This window comes from Malaclemys terrapin, chromosome 7 (assembly GCF_027887155.1).
Source record: "Malaclemys terrapin pileata isolate rMalTer1 chromosome 7, rMalTer1.hap1, whole genome shotgun sequence".
Lineage (NCBI taxonomy): Eukaryota > Metazoa > Chordata > Testudines > Emydidae > Malaclemys > Malaclemys terrapin.
The window spans coordinates 42,137,731-42,158,085 of NC_071511.1; the positions used below are offsets into that span (position 1 = coordinate 42,137,731).

At 44.0% G+C, this 20,355-nt stretch overlaps 2 protein-coding genes across 6 annotated transcripts in view; one reads left to right on the plus strand and one right to left on the minus strand.

The window, feature by feature from the left end:
• Positions 1 to 20,355, plus strand: part of CENPP (centromere protein P) — a 345,180-nt gene that overhangs the window by 260,050 nt on the left and 64,775 nt on the right. The gene's annotated exons all lie outside the window — the stretch shown is intronic.
• ECM2 (extracellular matrix protein 2) overlaps positions 1 to 20,355 on the minus strand; it is a 46,066-nt gene that overhangs the window by 25,022 nt on the left and 689 nt on the right. For all 3 annotated transcript variants that reach the window (XM_054033767.1, XM_054033768.1, XM_054033766.1), the window contains exon 2: positions 11,556 to 11,874. In XM_054033767.1, the coding sequence (XP_053889742.1) occupies positions 11,556 to 11,850 (295 nt within the window). In that variant the 5' untranslated portion in view covers positions 11,851 to 11,874. The remainder of the gene's footprint in view (positions 1 to 11,555; positions 11,875 to 20,355) is intronic.

Consider the following 20,355-nt stretch of genomic DNA (forward strand, 5'->3'; position numbering starts at 1 on the left):
CACGATTTCCCTTTACAGAAACCATGTTGACTGTTGCTCAACAGTTTGTTTTTCTATGTGTCTGACAATTTTATTCTTAACTATTGTTCTGACTAATTTGCCCGGTACCGACGTTAGACTTACCGGTCTGTAATTGCCAGAATCACCTCTAGAGCCCTTTTTAAATATTGGTGTTACATTAGCTAACTTCCAGTCATTGGGAACAGAAGCCGATTTAAAGGACAGGTTACAAACCTTAGTTAATAGTTCCGCAACTTCACATTTGAGTTCTTTCAGAACTCTTGGGTGAATGCCATCTGGTCCCGGTGACTTGTTAATGTTGAGTTTATCAATTAATTCCAAAACCTCCTCTAGTGACACTTCAATCTGTGACAGTTCCTCAGATTTGTCACCTACAAAAGCCGGCTCAGGTTTGGGAATCTCCGTAACATCCTCAGCCATGAAGACTGAAGCAAAGAATCCATTTAGTTTCTTCGCAATGACTTTATCATCTTTAAGCGCTCCTTTTGTATCTTGATCATCAAGGGGCTCCACTGGTTGTTTAGCAGGCTTCCTGCTTCTGATGTACTTAAAAAACATTTTGTTATTACCTTTTGAGTTTTTGGCTAGCCATTCTTCAAACTCCTCTTTGGCTTTTCTTATTAAATTCTTGCACTTAATTTGGCAGTGTTTATGCTCCTTTCTATTTGCCTCACTAGGATTTGACTTCCACTTTTTAAAAGAAATCTTTTTATCTCTCACTGCTTCTTTTACATGGTTGTTAAGCCACGGTGGCTCTTTTTTAGTTCTTTTACTGTGTTCTTAATTTGGGGTATACATTGAAGTTGGGCCTCTATTATGGTGTCTTTAAAAAGCACCCATGCAGCTTGCAGGGATTTCACTTTAGTCACTGTACTTTTTAACTTCTGTTTAACTAACCCCCTCATTTTTGCATAGTTCCCCCTTTTGAAATTAAATGCCACAGCGTTGGGCTGTTGAGATGTTCTTCCCACCACAGGGATGTTGAATGCTATTGTATTATGGTCACTATTTCCAAGCGGTCCAGTTATAGTTACCTCTTGGACCAGCTCCTGCGCTCCACTCAGGACTAAATCTAGAGCTGCCTTTCCCCTTGTGGGTTCCCATACCGGCTGCTCCATGAAGCAGTCATTTAAAGTATCGAGAAATTTTATCTCTGCATTTCGTCCTGAAGTGAAGTGTTCCCAGTCAGTATGGGGATAATTGAAATCCCCCACTATTATTGAGTTCTTAATTTTGATAGCCTCTCTAATTTCCCTTAGCATTTCATCATCACTATCACTGTCCTGGTCAGGTGGTCGATAATAGATCCCTAATGTTATATTCTTATTAGAGCATGACATTTCTATCCTTAAAAAGAAGAACAGGAGTACTTGTGGCACCTTAGAGACTAACAAATTTATTAGAGCATAAGCTTTCGTGGACTACAGCCCACTTCTTCGGATGCATATAGAATGGAACATATATTGAGGAGATATATATACACACATACAGAGAGCATAAACAGGTGGGAGTTGTCTTACCAACTCTGAGAGGCCAATTAATTAAGAGGGAAAAAAAAAAAAACTTTTGAAGTGATAATCAAGCTAGCCCAGTACAGACAGTTTGATAATAAGTGTGAGAGTACTTACAAGGGGAGATAGAGTCAATGTTTGTAATGGCTCAGCCATTCCCAGTCCTTATTCAAACCGGAGTTGATTGTGTCTAGTTTGCATATCAATTCTAGCTCAGCAGTCTCTCTTTGGAGTCTGTTTTTGAAGTTTTTTTGTTGTAATATAGCCACCCGCAGGTCTGTCACTGAATGACCAGACAGGTTAAAGTGTTCTCCCACTGGTTTTTGAGTATTTTGATTCCTGATGTCAGATTTGTGTCCATTAATTCTTTTGCGTAGAGACTGTCCGGTTTGGCCAATGTACATGGCAGAGGGGCATTGCTGGCACATGATGGTATATATCACATTGGTAGATGTGCAGGTGAACGAGCCCCTGATGGTATGGCTGATGTGATTAGGTCCTATGATGATGTCACTTGAATAGATATGTGGACAGAGTTGGCATCGGGGTTTGTTACAAGGATAGGTTCCTGGGTTAGTGGTTTTGTTCAGTGATGTGTGGTTGCTGGTGAGTATTTGCTTTAGGTTGGGGGGTTGTCTGTAAGCGAGGACAGGTCTGTCTCCCAAGATCTGTGAGAGTAAAGGATCATCTTTCAGGATAGGTTGTAGATCTCTGATGATGCGCTGGAGAGGTTTTAGTTGGGGGCTGAAGGTGACAGCTAGTGGTGTTCTGTTATTTTCTTTGTTGGGCCTGTCTTGTAGGAGGTGACTTCTGGGTACTCGTCTGGCTCTGTCAATCTGTTTTTTCACTTCAGCAGGTGGGTATTGTAGTTTTAAGAATGCTTGATAGAGATCTTGTAGGTGCTTGTCTCTATCCGAGGGATTGGAGCAAATGCGGTTATATCTTAGAGCTTGGCTGTAGACAATGGATCGTGTGGTGTGTCCTGGATGGAAGCTGGAGGCATGTAGGTAAGTGTAGCGGTCAGTAGGTTTCCGGTATAGGGTGGTATTGATGTGACCATCGCTTATTAGCACAGTAGTGTCCAGGAAATGGACCGCTTGTGTGGATTGATCTAGGCTGAGGTTGATGGTGGGATGGAAATTATTGAAATCATGGTGAAATTCCTCAAGGGCTTCTTTTCCATGGGACCAGATGATGAAGATGTCATCAATGTAGCGCAAGTAGTGTAGGGGCGTTAGGGGACGAGAGCTAAGGAAGCGTTGTTCTAAGTCAGCCATAAAAATGTTGGCATATTGTGGGGCCATGCGGGTACCCATAGCAGTGCCGCTGACTTGAAGGTATATATTGTCCCCAAATGTGAAATAGTTGTGGGTGAGGACAAAATCACAAAGTTCAGCCACCAGGTTAGCTGTGACATTATCAGGGATACTGTTCCTGATAGCTTGTAGTCCATCTTTGTGTGGAATATTGGTGTAGAGGGCTTCTACGTCCATAGTGGCCAGGATGGTGTTTTCTGGAAGATCACCGATGGATTGTAGTTTCCTCAGGAAGTCAGTGGTGTCTCGAAGATAGCTGGGAGTGCTGGTAGCGTAGGGTCTGAGGACAGAGTCTACATAACCAGACAAGCCTGATGTTAGGGTGCCAATGCCTGAGATGATGGGGCGTCCAGGATATCCAGGTTTATGGATCTTGGGTAGCAAATAGAATACCCCTGGTCGGGGTTCTAGGCATGTGTCTGTACGGATTTGTTCCTGTGCTTTGTCAGGGAGTTTTTTTAGCAGATGGTGTAGTTTCTTTAGGTAATCCTTAGTGGGATCAGAGGATAATGGCCTGTAGAATGTGGTGTTAGAGAGCTGTCTAGCAGCCTCCTGGTCATATTCCAATTTATTCATGATGACGACAGCACCTCCTTTGTCAGCCTTTTTGATTATGATGTCAGGGTTGTTTCTGAGGCTGTAGATGGCGTTGTGTTCAGCATGGCTGAGGTTATGTGGCAAGTGATGTTGCTTTTCCACAATTTCAGCCTTTGCACGTCGACGGAAGCAATCTATGTAGAAATCCAGTCTGTTGTTTCGACCGTCCGGAGGAGTCCACGCAGAATCCTTTTTTTTGTAGTGCTGGTAGGGAGGATTCTGTGGGTTAGTATGCTGTTCAGAGGTCTGTTGGAAATATTCTTTGAGTCGGAGACGTCGAAAGTAGGATTCTAGGTCACCGCAGAACTGTATCATATTCATGGGTCTGGAGGGACAAAAGGAGAGGCCCCGAGATAGGACAGACTCTTCTGCTGGGCTAAGAGTATAGCTGGAAAGATTAACAATATTGCTGGGTGGGTTAAGGGAACTACTGTTGTGGCTGCTTGTGGCATGTAGCAGTTTAGATAGTTTAGTGTCCTTTTTCCTTTGTAGAGAGGCAAAGTTTGTCTTGTAAATGGCTTGTCTAGTTTTTGTAAAGTCTATCCATGAGCAAGTTTGTGTGGAAGGTTGGTTTCTTATGAGAGTATCCAGTTCTGAGAGCTCATTCTTAATCTTTCCCTGTTTGCTGTATAGGATGCTGATCAGGTGGTTTCGCAGTTTCTTTGAGAGTGTGTGACACAGTCTCTCAGCATAGTCTGTGTGATATGTAGATTGTAATGGATTTTTTACCTTTAGTCCTTTTGGTATGATGTCCATCTGCTTGCATTTGGAAAGGAAGATGATGTCTGTCTGTATCTGTACGAGTGTTTTCATGAGGTTGATGGATTTCCATTCCATACGGCTAAATGCAGTGCCTTGCATAATGACAGGTTTCAGAGTAACAGCCGTGTTAGTCTGTATCCGCAAAAAGAAGAACAGGAGTACTTGTGGCTAGCTTGATTATCACTTCAAAAGTTTTTTTTTTTTCCTCTTAATTAATTGGCCTCTCAGAGTTGGTAAGACAACTCCCACCTGTTTATGCTCTCTGTATGTGTGTATATATATCTCCTCAATATATGTTCCATTCTATATGCATCCGAAGAAGTGGGCTGTAGTCCACGAAAGCTTATGCTCTAATAAATTTGTTAGTCTCTAAGGTGCCACAAGTACTCCTGTTCTTCTTTTTGCAGATACAGACTAACACGGCTGTTACTCTGAAACATTTCTATCCTTAGAGATTCTATGGAACATGTGGATTCACTTAAGATTTTTACTTCATTTGATTCTACATTTTCTTTCACAGATAGTGCCACTCCTCCCTCCCCCTCCCCCCGGTCCTTACGATATATTTTGTACCCTGGAATGATTGTGTCCCATTGATTGCTCTCAGTCCACCAGGTTTCTGGGATGCCTATTATATCAATATCCTCCTTTATCACAAGGCACTCTAGTTCACCCATCTTATTATTTAGATTTCTAGCATTTGTGTACAAGCACTTTAAAAACTTGTCACTGTTTATTTGTCTGCCCTTTTCTGATGTGTCAGATTCTTTTTTATGTGAATGTTTAACATCTGATCTGGCCCTTACATTATCCTGTTCCATCCTCTGCTCCTGACTATAACCTGGAGATTCTCTATCATTAGACTCTCCCCTAAGAGAAGTCTCTGTCCGATCCACATGCTCCTCTGCAGCAGTCAGCTTTTCCCCATCTCCTAGTTTAAAAACTGCTCTACAACCTTTTTAATGTTTAGTGCCAGCAGTCTGGTTCCACTTTGGTTTAGGTGGAGCCCATCTCTCCTGTATAGCCTTCCCCCATCCCAAAAGTTTCCCCAGTTCCTAATGAATGTAAACCCCTCCTCTCTATACTGTCATCTCATTCACGCATTGAGACTCTGAAGCTCTGCCTGCCTGGCCCTGCGCGTGGAACTGGGAACATTTCTGAGAATGCCACCATAGAGGTCCTGGATTTCAGTCTCTTCCCTAGCAGCCTAAATTTGGCCTCCAGGACATCTCTCCTACTCTTCCGTATGTCATTGGTACCTACATGTACCACAACCACCGGCTGCTCCCCAGCACTACACATAAGTTTGTCTAGATGCCTCGAGAGATCCGCAACCTTCGCACCAGGCAGGCAAGTCAGCATACAGTTCTCCTGGTCATCACAAACCCAGCTATCTACATTTCTAATGATCGAATCTCCCATTACTAACATCTGCCTTTTCCTAGCAACTGGAGTTCCCTCCCCCAGAGAGGTAACCTCAGTCCGAGAGGCAACCCCAGCACCATCTGGAAGGAGAGTCCCAACTATGGGAAGGTTTCCCTCTGCTCCCGTTAACTGCTCTGCTTCCCTGGGCCTTTCATCCTCCTCAACAGCGCCGGGTAGCCCTGTCTCTGCTCTCCGGGAGAACAACAGGGGAAGACAGACAAAGGGGAAGTTTTTTTCACAATTTTAAAAAGTTCTAGCCTTCCCGTTGGCCATTTTGGTCAGTGCCCACTCCCTTCCTTTTACCTATGCAGGGAGACTTTTTAACCCTTTACAGGTAAAGCAAGTAGAGAACAACTACCAAGAGGGATTTATAGCTAACTGGCTGGCTGGGTGTCCATAAAAGGGAGCTACCCGCTGCCTTTCATTTATCACATCTCCAAAGGAAATTCAAAGAACAGTACACTTGCCCCTAAAAAAAATAAAAATAAAAAGCCAGCAGCTGCAAAGTAGCATATATCTTATCTGAGCTCGAAATATCTCTGCTTTTCTTCAAAATTTCTGTTTTGTTTTTGTTTTTTGACCATATCTGAGATCAAGGAAAGTCTTGTGTGAATGAAGACTGAGTAAGAAATGAGTCAGGATGTGGCTTCTTCCTGCAGGTGTATATATTCAATTATTAATTTTGCTTTCTATTTAAATTCGAATTTCTTAAAGGGTGGGGTTATACATATAGGGACAAAATCCCGCCTAGCCAATTTGCATGTGCTCAGTGATAACACGGGAGCAAGTAACGTTTCCCTCTTGCTTGACCTGTATAAGAACCAGGCAGAATTGCAGTCCCTGTACCTCATCCTTAGTTTCTCAGGGATTCATGATATCCCATAGGGGGTAGAGTGGAGGTTGAACTATGGCCCTCCCTGCCCCTCTTATCCACACACCATACAGGACCAGCAATGCAAGGAGTAGGAGAGGCTGCACCCCCTTAAGTAGTGCAACTCTGTACCTCTCATTACACTGATCTACATTACAGGCAGGACCTAACCCATAAACAAGAAACAAGAGACTGGAAAGTTGCTTACAAGTAACAAAACATTTTACTTACTTATTTCATCCCTGTGTACATGATATTACACAAAAGAATGCAGATAGCTGATTACTATTATTAATATTCTGTTTGTGTCCATTCCTTTTCATACACGTGCTTAGTACAAATTGTCTTTGATTGGAGTTATGCAAGAGTGGTGCTTTGGAGCAACAGAAATGTAAGATTTTTTTTCTACTTCTGAAGCAGAATTAATGATAGCAGGTCTATTATTTAATAGACACTTCCAAATCTGATCTTAACTAAAATTTTGAACTTTAAAAACTAGACCGAATAATACCTTGTGGTTGAAATCTTTGGCAGATAAGCACAGGACTTTCAATCTTCGGAAATTTGGTGCAAATCCAGTATTGGGTTACGACTAAAATAAGACCAATGGCTCTACCTCAACTTTTGGGTAAAAGTCTAAACAGAAATGGACAGAACTGGGGATGAAGGAAACCGCACATTATTTCAGCATGACTAATGGTCTCTGACAGAAAGATCAGAATGGTTTAAATAGAGTACATGCTATTTATGTGGTATTTTCTTCTATTTAATTTAAAGAATGTTTTCAAATGAAAGGTTTCATGTAAATAGTATCTATTATGCATGCATTATATTAGCACCCACTGAAATTACTATAGTCAGAGTTTTGTCAGCCTTCCCATTAAAACCTCCTATTTTCTAGCTTGTTTTGAGATGGTTAGTTCAGTCTGAAAGAAGTTCCAGGCCAAAAGTGAATTGTTCTAGAAAATGTGAATAAAATTTTTTTCTGCCATTTAAGTCGCAAGAAGATTTCAAAAGTTCTCTGGGTATGCAACACATCCTGTAACACACAGAAAATTTTCATAAGGTGAACTAGTGCTTTTGGATATGCAAACTGTGGTAGTGATTTTTGTGATGTTTGACTAGGACCTGGATAGAGACCACTAATTTAGTCCACATAGTCCACCAAAAAAAAATCACATTATTATGATTTGGGTCTGATTTTAACAAACATAAGTGAAATACTCCATTATTAGTTCCCTAAGGCAGCAAGTCCCTCCGCCCCAAATTACAAAATGATTTTTAGCATGGAGAATTTCTAGACAGGCATGACTAGATTAAAGAGTCAGTAAGTAGACACTGAAATAACATGCACTATTTTTATACAATATCAGTAGATTTTGTCTCTTCCTGTGTGATTATATTCAGCTTCTTTTAAATATCACCAGATTATAAATATGGACAGAGATTGGTGATCTTGTCTCTTAAGAGTGTGTTTTGTATGCTTGTGAGGATCAGTCTTTCCACTGATAACATATCTGACATTGAGTCTCATTTCTAATATTCCTTTGAGATTTAGATCCATTATCTCAGAGCTATTAATTTATTTTATTAAAAAAACAAATCAGAGTATACCCAAAACACTTAGTTCAAGGAATATTTTAAGTATTAAGGTTTTTAACATTTGGGAAAATATCTGAAGTGGTTTTGAGTATTACGAATACTTATTGCCATTAGGGCGCCAGTGAGCCATTAATTGACTTACCAGATATATTAAGAAAGGAGCTATGAACATTATTACATGACCTTAAAAGCTATTTTGAGGTTATGAAAACATTAGTCAGGCTAAGGGAAAAAATGTATTAGGTAAAGTGCAGCCAGTCTGTGGAAAATTACAGAAAATATTACTCTTAAAGACATAGACATAGACATGCAGAAATGATTGTCATTAACAAGTTTCATGAACTGAACACAGTAAATTATATAAAAAAAAAAGTACTGAAGTCATTAGGATGATAAAACTTTTATTTTTTTATTTAAGTAGGTGTGTCTGTTAGGGGTGGTGTTGATAGTATTGCCTAATATTAAGGTTTATATCCATATATATAAATGCCACTATAGTTAAGGTTGGCTCATGACATCTATTTAAAGATCAACCTTTCTAAGTCCTCGAAAATTGTCACGTTTAGTTGGATTTCTTTGAAACTGGTGTGCCTCAGGAGGGTGCCATTTGAGCCAGGGTTCCAAAGATATATGCTCAGGGGAAAAAAAGTTTTAAAAAAATTGCCCAGAGTTAGAGAGAAAACTATTGTTATGATGCAGGTCAAAATGGTCTCAATCTGTCAAGTTTTATCCAAGGTAGTGCCTGGCAACTACTAAATCTTTGAGGGACCCAAATTGAGAACGGTATTACAAAATGTACATTTTTATATTACACATGTGCTGGTACCGAAAAAGCTTAAATCTTGTAAGTGCTCTAAAATCTGAATTGTTTATTGGCTTGCTTTGAAATTTGGTGTGCCTCCTGAGAGCATTATATGGTGTTAGTGATCCAAATTTGGGGTTATTTAACCAATGGGTTCCCAAGTTACAGGGTCCCCCCAAAAAAGTTTCCTTTTGGTGTTTTGTACTGTTAAACTGAGAAGTATTAATGATTGGATGAGTAACAGACCTCTTGAGGGCTCAGAACTCACCATTCCATTAACATATCTAAGGATAAGCTAATGACAAACCTCCTCCTAAGACAAAAGAAGTTTTGGACTGAATGGCTGGATTCAGCCATTTGAGAGTCCAGATGTGGCGATTTTATTTTGGGGGGAATGTAATCAAAGTATTTCAAGGGGGGAAATAGATATGTGAATTCTTCCTGGGAGGGGAGGTGTGTTAGTGGAGAAGGTGATTGGAGGAATAGGAAAGAGGGGTTTGGGGCTGTAGCAAGGGGAAGGAGCTTATGGGGTGGGGGATAAATGGGGATGGATGGTAGGGGAAGCGAGAGAGATTGGGGGCTCAGGTGTGAGGGAGGCATGGTACCCCCCAGCTCTGCCAGTGCACTCTAACCCCTCTGCATCCTCAGCTCTGCCAATGCACCTCAACCTTCTTGCACTGCAACTACCCTGCAGCACCAACTCTCCAGTGCACCCCAGCCTGTCTGACCCCCACAGTTCTGCCAGTGCACACCAACCACCCTACACACCATAGCTCTGCCAGTGCACACCAAACTGGCTTCCCCATCCCCCTGCATTTCCCAGCTCTGTCAGTGCACCCCAGCTGCCCTGCAATGAACCCCAACTACCCTGAACCTCAACCTCCTTACACCCCCTCTGCTGCCAGTGCACCCCAACAGGTGCAAAGAACAGCTACCAGGAGCATTAGAGGAATGGAGAACCTGCCTTATGAGAGGAGACTTAAGGAGCTGGGCTTGGTTAGCCTAACAAAATGAAGACTGAGGGGAGATATGATTGCTCTCTATAAATTCATCAGAGGGATAAACACCAGGGAGAGAGAAGAAGAGTTATTTAAGTTAAGAGCCAATGTTGGCACAAGAACAAATGGATATAAACTGGCCATCAACAAGTTCAGACTTCCAATTAGATGAAGGTTTCTAACCTTCAGATGGGTGAAGTTCTGGAACAGCCTTCCCAGGGGAGGGAGTGGTGGGGGCAAAAAATCTAGCTTGTTTTAAGACTGAGTTTGATAAATTTATGGAGGGGATGGTATGATCAGGTTGCCTATACTGGCATATGGCCCCTCTGTGGCTGCTATTAGCAAATATCTCCAATGGCCAGAAGTGGGACATTAGATGGGAAAGGCTCTGAGTTACTACAGAGATTGGTGGTGGGTCTTGCCCATTTGCTCAGGATCTAACTGCCATATTTAAGGTCGGAAAGGAATTTCCCCCCAGGTCAGCTTGGCAGAGACCCTGGAGAAAGTGGGTATGAGTCACTTGCTGGTTTGAATTAGAATAAATGGTGGATTCGCTGAGGACTTCAGTAACTCAGCCAAAGGTTATGGACCCAATTGCCAGAGTGGGTGGGGAGGTTCTGCAGCCTGCAATGAGCAAAAGGTGAGACTAGATGATCATGATGGTCCCTTCTGGCCTACCAGTGCACCCCAACCCCTCTGAACACTCAGCTCTTCCACTGAAGTGAGGATGTTTGTGGATTACTTTGTGGTGTCTGACAGTTGTGATTATTATATGAGATCTATTTTTGCAACCTCTGGTTGTGTTAGAAAAGGGAAGAGCTACATGTATATCTTCAGGATCCACTATACATAATTTCAATGCAGAATTGTGTGCATTCAGTAATTAGCAGGGCATGGGGGTTTTATTACGAAGGGTATTAACAGTAGCAAGCTGGAATATGAGAGCAGTCTAAGCTTTTATTGTCTTCATGCACTCCAGATAAAGTGACTGTGGTTAATGTCAGGTTTAACTGATGATTAAGTTAAAGTGAGATGGTGTCCTGTGAGTAAGTGTAAAGTTGTTGTAAAAGGCTGTGAAATGGTTTTAAAATTGTATACATGTGGTATTCTTTCTGGGGAGTTGGTTCTGGAACTTCCTGAATCTAGTAGTGCCAAGAGCTGGTGTGGGTATGTGCATATTGAGCCATTGCTTAAAGAAGGTAGAGGAAAGATGGTGTGGGCAACCTTTTTATCCTTTAATAGTGTTAGTTAGGTGAGTGTGAATGGGTTGTAAAAGGAGGTAAAACACTTGTACATTTCAGCAGCTGTGGCGTTGGCAAAGTAAAGGTGTGTGTGTGTTAATGGGGCATATTGGGGCATTGCTGAAAGAGAGCAGAGTTAAGTTTGCATGGGCAACTTTAACTGTGAATTTTCTGGTTTGCAGATGTTTGAGTTTTGCTCAACCCTACATACCCCCAAGTAACCTTAACTCTTCATTCACATAATTTTTTACCATTGAATGAATATATATAGATATATATAATGTGTGTGTATAATTTAAATTTACAGTTGCATTAATTACTTTTAAAGCAAAGGAAAAGTGTGGCCTACAGTGAGGCGGGTTTACAAGTATAGCAGTATAATGCAAAAACATCATTGTTCTCTTCTTACCTGGTAAGACACTGTAACTGGATTCATGTCCACCCAAACCTATAAAAGAGTCAAATACTTCTGTAATGCCATCATCAATATTAATAAGGGGAATGCTTGGTACTACAGCAACAGTAGTTGAAGTCTTCATCTGTGGTTGTCTGTTTGGTCTGTGGTATGCTGAGGAACCCTTTCTTGATCCTCTATAGCGCATTCTCCTTCTTTGCCTCCTAGGAATTTCATTTGTTTGATTTTGAGCAAAATCAATACACCAACAGATAAGCAGGAAATAATAAAGCAAAGATGCAGTCTGCATGTTTTCCCCTTCACAAGCAGTATCCTAAAAAAGAAAAAGTGAGATATAGATACAGCTTTTTATAATATATTAGGGTTACCATACGTCCGGATTTTCCCGGACATGTCCGGCTTTTTGGGCTCCAAATCCCCGTCCGGGGGGAAAGCCGGCGGTGCGGGTGCTCGGGGATCGGGCCGGGGGCTCCGGCGGGGCCGGGTCGGGTCGGCCGGGCCGGGGCCTCCGGCGGGGCCGGGTTGGGTCGGGTCGGCCGGGCCGGGGCCTCCGGCGGGGCTGGGTTGGGTCGGGTCGGCCGGGCCGGGGCCTCCGGCGGGGCCGGGTCCGGTCGGGCTGGGTCGGCCGGGCCGGGGCCTCCGGCGGGGCCGGTCAGGTCGGGTCGGGGCCTCCGGCGGGGCCGGGGCCGGTCGGGTTGGGTCGGCCGGGCCGGGGCCTCCGGCGGGGCCGGGGCCGGTCGGGTCGGGTCGGCCGGGCCGGAGCCTCCGGCGGGGCCGGGGCCGGTCGGGTCGGGTCGGCCGGGCCGGAGCCTCCGGCGGGGCTGGGGCCGGTCGGGTCGGCCGGGCCGGGGCCTCTGGCGGGGCCGGGTCCGGTCGGGTCGGGTCGGCCGGGCCGGGGCCTCCGGCGGGGCCGGGTCCGGTCGGGTCGGCCGGGCCGGGGACTCGGGGGCTGGGCCGGCGGTGCCAGGCCGGGCCGGGGGTGGTGGGCCGGGGCCGGCACCCCAGGGCCGGGGACAGCCTGGACCGCGCCTCCTCCCCCCACACTCCCCCTTACCTGCTTCAGGCTTCCCGCGACTCAAATGTTCGCGGGAAGCAGGGGAGGGGGCGGAGACTTTGGGGAGGGGGCGGAGTTGGGGCGGGGCTGGGGGCGGGGCCGGGCCCCCGTGGAGTGTTCTCCTTTGGGAGGCACAAAATATGGTAACCCTATAATATATGTCATGTAATGCAAGTTTATAGCACAGTTATCAGAAAATACTTAGACTGCTCCAGGGTGGAATTGATTTAAATCACTAGTCAGGAAGACTCGATTTAATCATGGATTTCTTCACAAAAGTGCATTCTTGTTGGTTGTTATAACCTTAATACATATTCTTCACAACTCAGAGGTAGATGTAGGTTTCATTTTTAGAAGGTACACACTATACATTTTTAAAGTGATTTATTTTGAAAACTTTTCAGATTAGTTTTACAGCTATATGATTGTTTGGTTATTTCATTTACCAAAGGTAATTGAAGCAGATATTTATGAAGTCATTGGGAGGTGAACTATCTCCAATTCAACAGGTTAATCATTAATATTTGGAGGATTTTCTTGCCATGCTGTATTAGGAGGAGAACATCACCAGACAGACATTTAAATTGTTTTATTTAACTAAAACAATGTTATGTATTCTGTATTTTTTCTTCAACAGCAAACATATAATATTTTAACAAAACAAGCATATGAATTTTTGAATTTAGTTAAACATTCAAGTTTTTTAAAATCAGGGTTGTTTTTGTTAAAATTGTTTTTAACTAAAATAGTTAAATGAAATATTTAAAAAAAATAATAAATCGACTATGTCAGCCAGGTCAACATGAGAAACTTAAAATATTGGCTTCTGCAGCTAACTCAGTCGTCTTCACCTTCATTTTGTTGAGGTCTGTTATTTCTCACCTCTATATATAATTTATATATTTATTTATTTAAAAACATTTTTGCTGTTAACAAGCATGTTATCTCTGGAGCCACAAATCCACAGTTTGAGAACTGCAAAACTAAGCATCTTTGATGGTATCTTGTAGACTGAGCACTGAGGCCCATTGGGTAGAAAGAAAGATTAACCTAAATAATCTATACAGAAGCCCCTGGAATCCCATAAAATTGGGTCCCTAATCCATGAACTATTGGAACTCATTTACAAAATTTTTCTTAAACATTACATAAATATATTGTCTCGTACTATAGAATTAGAATTTATAATCCCTATTCCATGATGAGACACTATAGCTCAAAGATATACTTAATTAAAGCTATCTTTAGATAGGTTTTTTCCTCAAAAAGCATTTTATCAAACAATCCGATTTAAATAAAAAAAATCCAATTTTTTTTATTTTATTTTTTTCAATCATTGATTTTTATCCACACTGGACAGCTCTCATATCCCAAAATGGCAGGTTGGAATGGACAGTTTAATCTGTTGGATAAAGTCTGTAGTGATAGAGCTCTCTAACCAGTCTTGTCTGTTAGTCTATAACAGGCCTGCACAACTCGTAAAGCGGCGAGGGCCATATTACTCCAAAGAAAACAGCTGAGGGCTGAAACCCCCCGAGCGCCGCCAACCCCAACCCCCCCCAGCGCCACCCAGCCCACCCGAAACACAACCCCCCCCCCAGCGTCGCCCGCCCCACGGAACAACCCCCCCCCAGCAACGCCGAAACACCCCCCCACACGCCACCTCCCCCACGGAAACAACCCCCCCCCCTTCCCCAGCGCCGCCCCACCGAAACAGCAGTATTGAACCTCAGTAATATGTTATATATATAATTAAGGTAAAAGAAAAATGTCTTTTTGCTAGAAGTAGAATAAGATCTTCCCCCCACTTTGTAATCAATTGCCCTGTTGAATGAATGAGGTGTGAATGAGGAAGGCATGGAAGGCAGCACCTCCAGATAGCTGCAACCCTTGGAGAGGGCAGGGCTGGCTCTAGGATTTTGGCTGCCTCTCCTTTCTTTTTCATGCCCCCGGCCCCACCCCAACTCCACCCCTTCTGAACCTCTTCCCCAAATCCCCAACACCGCCTCTTCCCCCGGCGTGCCACATGTCTCCCCCCACATTGCTTCCTATGGGCCCCCCGTGACCTCCCGCCCTAGCTCACCTCCGCTCCACCTGCTCCCCCGGGCGTGCCGCCGCTCCGCTTCTCCCCCATCCCCCCTCCCTCTTGTAACCTCGTCCTTCCAACCTGCCCTGATCAGGAGACTCTCAGGCGAGGGAGGGCGGAGAAGCGGAGCAGCGGCGCGTTCAGGGGAGCAGGCGGAGCAGAGGTGAGCTAGGGTGGGGGTCACAGGAAGTAATGGGGGGGTAGAGGAACCGCGCCTCGCTCCAGCTCACCTCCACTCCACCACCACCGCCTCCCCCAAGCGCCCGCCACTCAGTTTCTCCTCCCTCCCAGCCTTGCTGCGCGAAATAGCGGTTTTGCACGTGGCAAGCCTGAGAGGGAGGGGGGAGAAGCGGAGTGGCGGCGCGTTCAGGGGAGCAGGTGGAGGGGAGATGAGCTAGGGTGGGGGGGCGCAGGAAGTAATGGGGAGGTAGAGGAACCACTCCCTGCTCCAGCTCACTTCCGCCGCCTCCCCCGAGCGCCCCGCTGCTTGGCTTCTCCTCCCTCCCAGCCTTGTTACACGCACGGCAAGCCTGGGAGGGAGGGGGGAGAAGCGGAGCGGCGGCAGCATGCTCAGGGGAGCAGGCGGAGGTGGAGCGGAAGCGAGCTGGGGCGGCGAGGGCACTTTTTCCCCATGCCCTGGAGTCGGCACCTATGATGGCCGGCGCCAGAATGCCGCCCCTAGAAATGTGCCGCCCCAAGCACCTGCTTGTTTTGCTGGTGCCTGGAGCCGGCCCTGGGAGAGGGGATGGATGGGAGCCAGACCAGATCAGTAGAACAGGTCAGCCACCCTCCCCCAGCTCGCCTACTCACCCCCTGCCACTGCCTGCTCACTCGCCTCCTCAGCTCCCCCCACCGGCTCTGCTCGCCCACTCGCCTCCTCAGCCCCCCGTCCCCCGCCACCGGCTCACCTGTCCCCCCTGCCACTGCCCGCCCACTCTCCTCCTCAGCCCTCCACCCGCCCGGCTCGCCTACTCATTCCCCGCCACTGCCCGCCCGCTCACCTACGCAGCCCCCCTCCCTCACCCATCACTTGCCTACTCACCCCCCCCCCGCGGGCTGCACAGTGAGCCCACGCGGGCCGCATGTTGTGCAGGCCTGGTCTATAAGGTGCCACAGGACTCTTCACTTCTTGTAATTGTGACTCTCTACAGTTGAGCAGTACACTTGAATTCAAATATAGGCCTGGATACAGGGCTATTTTTATTTTTAAACAGATAAGCACTGTGTTCAGGCAGCATGGATATGAAAATCCTTTCCTGAATATGGAACAGATTTCCAGATCCATACTGCTCAAATACATGTTCATTGCTCATCTAATAAGTAACTAGCTGTACATTTGGGGCTACATTTAAGTTTATGGTGGTAGTTCATTGTATTGTTAGAGAGAGAATTGTTAGTTTTCTGTTAGATGCAAATCGTGCCTCCAGCCAAGGAAGGAGACAGGAGTTCACTGATGGCTGTAATTGAAGGAATACTTTCTCCAGCCCTTGATCACCACTATTGCTTATGGCTGCACGACCTCTTCATCTCAGGAATGACTAGGTTATTCACACATTGGCAAATCCACTTCTTTCTGTTGTGTCCCAAATCATCTTTAGTACACAAGGACTATAATCCAAAAGGATTGTTCCATATTGAGTTGTCCCCTACACTACTAAAAACACATCTCAAAATGGCTAAAGATCATGGAGTTCCTACGCTGAACCAGTCATCAAATTATGTTTACTGTCGCCAACAAACAGGGTTAAAAAAACCCACTAGACATTTTCTGGAATGCAGCAAGCATGTCACACAGCTGTTTTTCAAGAGTGGAATGCACTCCAAAAAGAGGTACTTATGACAAGTATTTCACCAGCTTTTGTCTTCTGACTTGTTGTGACAACCTTGTAGATCGGGGTGGGCAAACTTTTTGGCCCGAGGGCCACATCTGGGTATGGAAATTGTATAGCGGGCAGTAAATGCTCATGAAATTGGGGGTTGGGGTGAAGGAGGGGGTGAGGGCTCTGGGGTGGGGCTGGGGATGCAGAAAGGTGCTCCGGGCTGGGGCCAAGTGGTTCGGAGGGTGGGAGGGGGTCAGGGGTGCAGGCTCCATGTGGCGCTTACCTCGAGCACCTCCCAGAAGCAGCGGCATGTCCCCCCTCTGGCTCCTATGCGGAGGAAAGGCCAGGCGTGGCCAATGGGAGCTGTGGGGACAGGGGCAGCATGTGGAGCCCCTTGGAGCACAACAAGCCCTGGACCCCACTCCCCAGCAGGAGGTCGAGGGCTGGATTAAAACATCTGGAGGACAGGATGCAGCCCCCAGGCCATAGTTTGCCCATCCCTGTTGTAGATGCTAATATTATTATCCTGCAAAGATGAGACCTTCTCTGATGAGGACTTGTGATTTGGAATTCACCTTGCCACCTTTATAGACTTAATATATATGGAGATATACCTATCTCAAAGAACTGGAAGGGACCTTGAAAGGTCATCGAGTCCAGCCCCCTGCCTTCACTAGCAGGACCAAGTACTGATTTTTGCCCCAGATCCCTAAGCGGCCCCCTCAAGGATTGAATTCACAACCCTGGGTTTAGCAAGTCAGTGCTCAAACCACTGAGCTATCCCTCCCCCTACTATAGCTGTGGTATCCTTCCAAGAGAGGCTTAAAGCAACTCCTTTCCTATCTTTTTTAAGCTCTTCAAGCAGGGTTTGTATTTATCTTTGTGCCTTGTAAAGCACTGAGCACATTAGGACTTTGCAAATAATAGATTATGATAGTTGTGCGGAAGGGCTTTATTTGTGTTTGGGGGAGTCGTTGTTAGGAATTTTGTTCTGGCACTAGCTTTCTTTGGCCATACTGACCTTTTGTTCTTGTAAATGTAACTTTTAGTTAAATTCTGTTAAGTGTCCAGAGTCTTTTGAATATTAATCATGGCCTTAAGGTAAAAGTGTTGTATCACCCTAGGACAGTGGTCCCAAAACTTTTCACGACCGTGCCCCCCCTTACTCCTGTCTGCACACACCCCCACTGGGAGACAGGGCCAGGAGCAGGGTCGCTGCTTGAGGAGGGGAGTGCGGACAGGGACCTGGGGGCCGAGGCTGGGGTCGCAGCTGGGGCCGGGGACAGAGCCATGGCCAAGGGCCGAGGCAGGAAGTAGGTCTGGGATCAGAGCCAGAAGCGGAAGCCGTGGCCGGGACACGGTTGGGGGCCAAGGCTGGGAGTAGGCCTGGGTCTGGGGCCAGGAGCCGGGGCCAGAGCGGGGCTGGGTGGCCCTCCCTCTCTTGCCCCTGTGGGGACTGTCCTGGGCCCTGCCGTGCCCCTGCGTGTTCCTCTGTGTTCCCCCTAAGGGAGGATATGCCCCGTAGTTTGGGGACCTCTGCCCTAGGATCTAGAATATTTTTTTCACCTGAACTAGACTACATTTAAAACAGGATTCAAAATGGAAATATTTTGGGATCCCAACAACTGTGGGAAAAATAAAGTTCCTTTTAATATTTACAGTTTCACAAATTACAGTAGCAGCATCCATTTAAAATGCTGAAGTAGAAAACATCTAGTACATTTAATATTAGGAAAGGTAAAGTTAAGTAGTTGATGTCTTTTTAGGTATCCATTTAATCATGAGAAATTTAGATCTTTTTATGATACTAAAACTTCTATATATACTGGAAGCGATAATCACATATTTACAGTACAAATGCATGGGCATTAAGTTTTCATACTCTAGTTCTTATAACATGAAGCACCCACAAAAACCTACATTTTTTGCTATTTTAATAGTCCTTTGTCTTAAACTAGATTTTGGTTTGTTATGTTGAGAGCATACATAATGTATGTAATTGTAAATTATACTGAGTTAGAGGATGTCACTAAGATGATTGACCATCCTTGATAGATGAATAATAGATTAGCTGTTGCTGTAATTTAGTGAAATTAAGTCAGCACGTCCCTTTTCAAATAATGCCTTTATATTCATGCATAGATAGTTGTAAGATGTTGCCTCTCTCTTGATCTTAAAACAGTTTTTTAATAACCCAGTTTTTTTTTCTGCTAATGTGTCAGGTCATTTTTCATACTGCAGGTTTTCCAAGATTTCCTTTTCTTGATACAAAGCATATGGTGGCTTCCATGTTTTTCATGCCACTCATAGAATTTTCATATTTTGGTTTTTGTACAGGAAGTTAGTAGTAAATAATTTTTAGAACAGTAAATTTTTTACTTACCTCTTTATAATAATCTTTGTTTAGCTACTTTCAGCTGAGGATGTACGAGTACTTTAACAAACATTAATTAATTAGGTATGCATTATTCCTATTTTACAGATGGGTAAATTGAGGTACAGTGAGGTTACATATCTCACCGAAGCTCATATACAGAACTAGTGGCAGAGTTGTGAACAGAATCCAGGCTATATTACACCCAAATGCCTTCTTCAATTACTAGATTTACATCCTTCATTATGCTGTATGCACTGTGGCACTGAATGTTGGTACCTTTTTCTTATGAGAAACAAATATTACTGAACATGCCAACACACAGAAACTCAAGAAATATCCTAAATGGTGCCTTTCTCAAAGCTTGCTTATTTCCTGGTACCTAACATTGCAGATGTGACCAAGGGCAAGCGGCCTAATCTTCTTTGTGATTTGTAATTGACTTGCATTCTTTTGACTGTCCATAAATCTGCACAATAGATTACAGAACTATAGATGGGCCAAACTTCAAAAGGGTTGAATGAAGGAGCTGATTGTAAGGAGAAGCCTTGAGCATGTTTTTTCATGACATCAAGCACTCAGTGACATCTCTACAGTTAAATCTTTAGGTTATGTTTAATAATATTGTGACTGTAATTACATTGTAGTTACACAAGAATTGCATTGCAAATAAACAGTGCTTGTTTTGATAGCTAATTACCACTCATTCATTTAACCAGAGGTTTGCCTAAATTACAGAAATATTTATTATACATTTCCCATACTTTATGCGTGTATTTTTAGAATTCAGACCTATCAACTGCATTATATTAACTTTGGAATTATCCTTCGTTGTGTGAATGTAGTAGTAGTTACAAGTATCAGAGTAAACCTACACTGTAACTACAGTTTCTGTAAGATAAAGTGAAACTAGCTTATATAATCAGTTTCTACTGCTACATGTGAACTCAAGTGCTGTAGTTTAACATCAAGAACATTAATTTCTCAGTGCTAACTGAAAGTTTAATATTACATTTATTTTCCAGCTAGTGTCCTTGACCTATAAGATAAGAAAAGGCCACAGAATCAACTGGTACTACCCTTTGCACCCACTATTGACACTCTTAAATTAGCAAACATAAAATAATATTTAACATAGTGTTGTCAAATTTTAATCAAATGAAAATTAAAACAAAATTAGATTTGAACAATTAAAATAACTGTAAATCATTGCATATCACCAACACTGTGACTTGGACACCTAGTATTGTTTTTATGTTGAAATTATTATATTGTAATTGTTGCTTAATACACTAAACAATAGTTTTCCCTGATATAGTGTATATTTTATCACTTGGGTTAATAGGACATATTTTCTACAGAAATGTTTAAGTCATGCTTGTATAAGATTCTTCATCCTCTCTGCTATTCACTTACAATGTGTAATTAATTGTTTGTCACTAATTTGTTTTTCTTTCTTA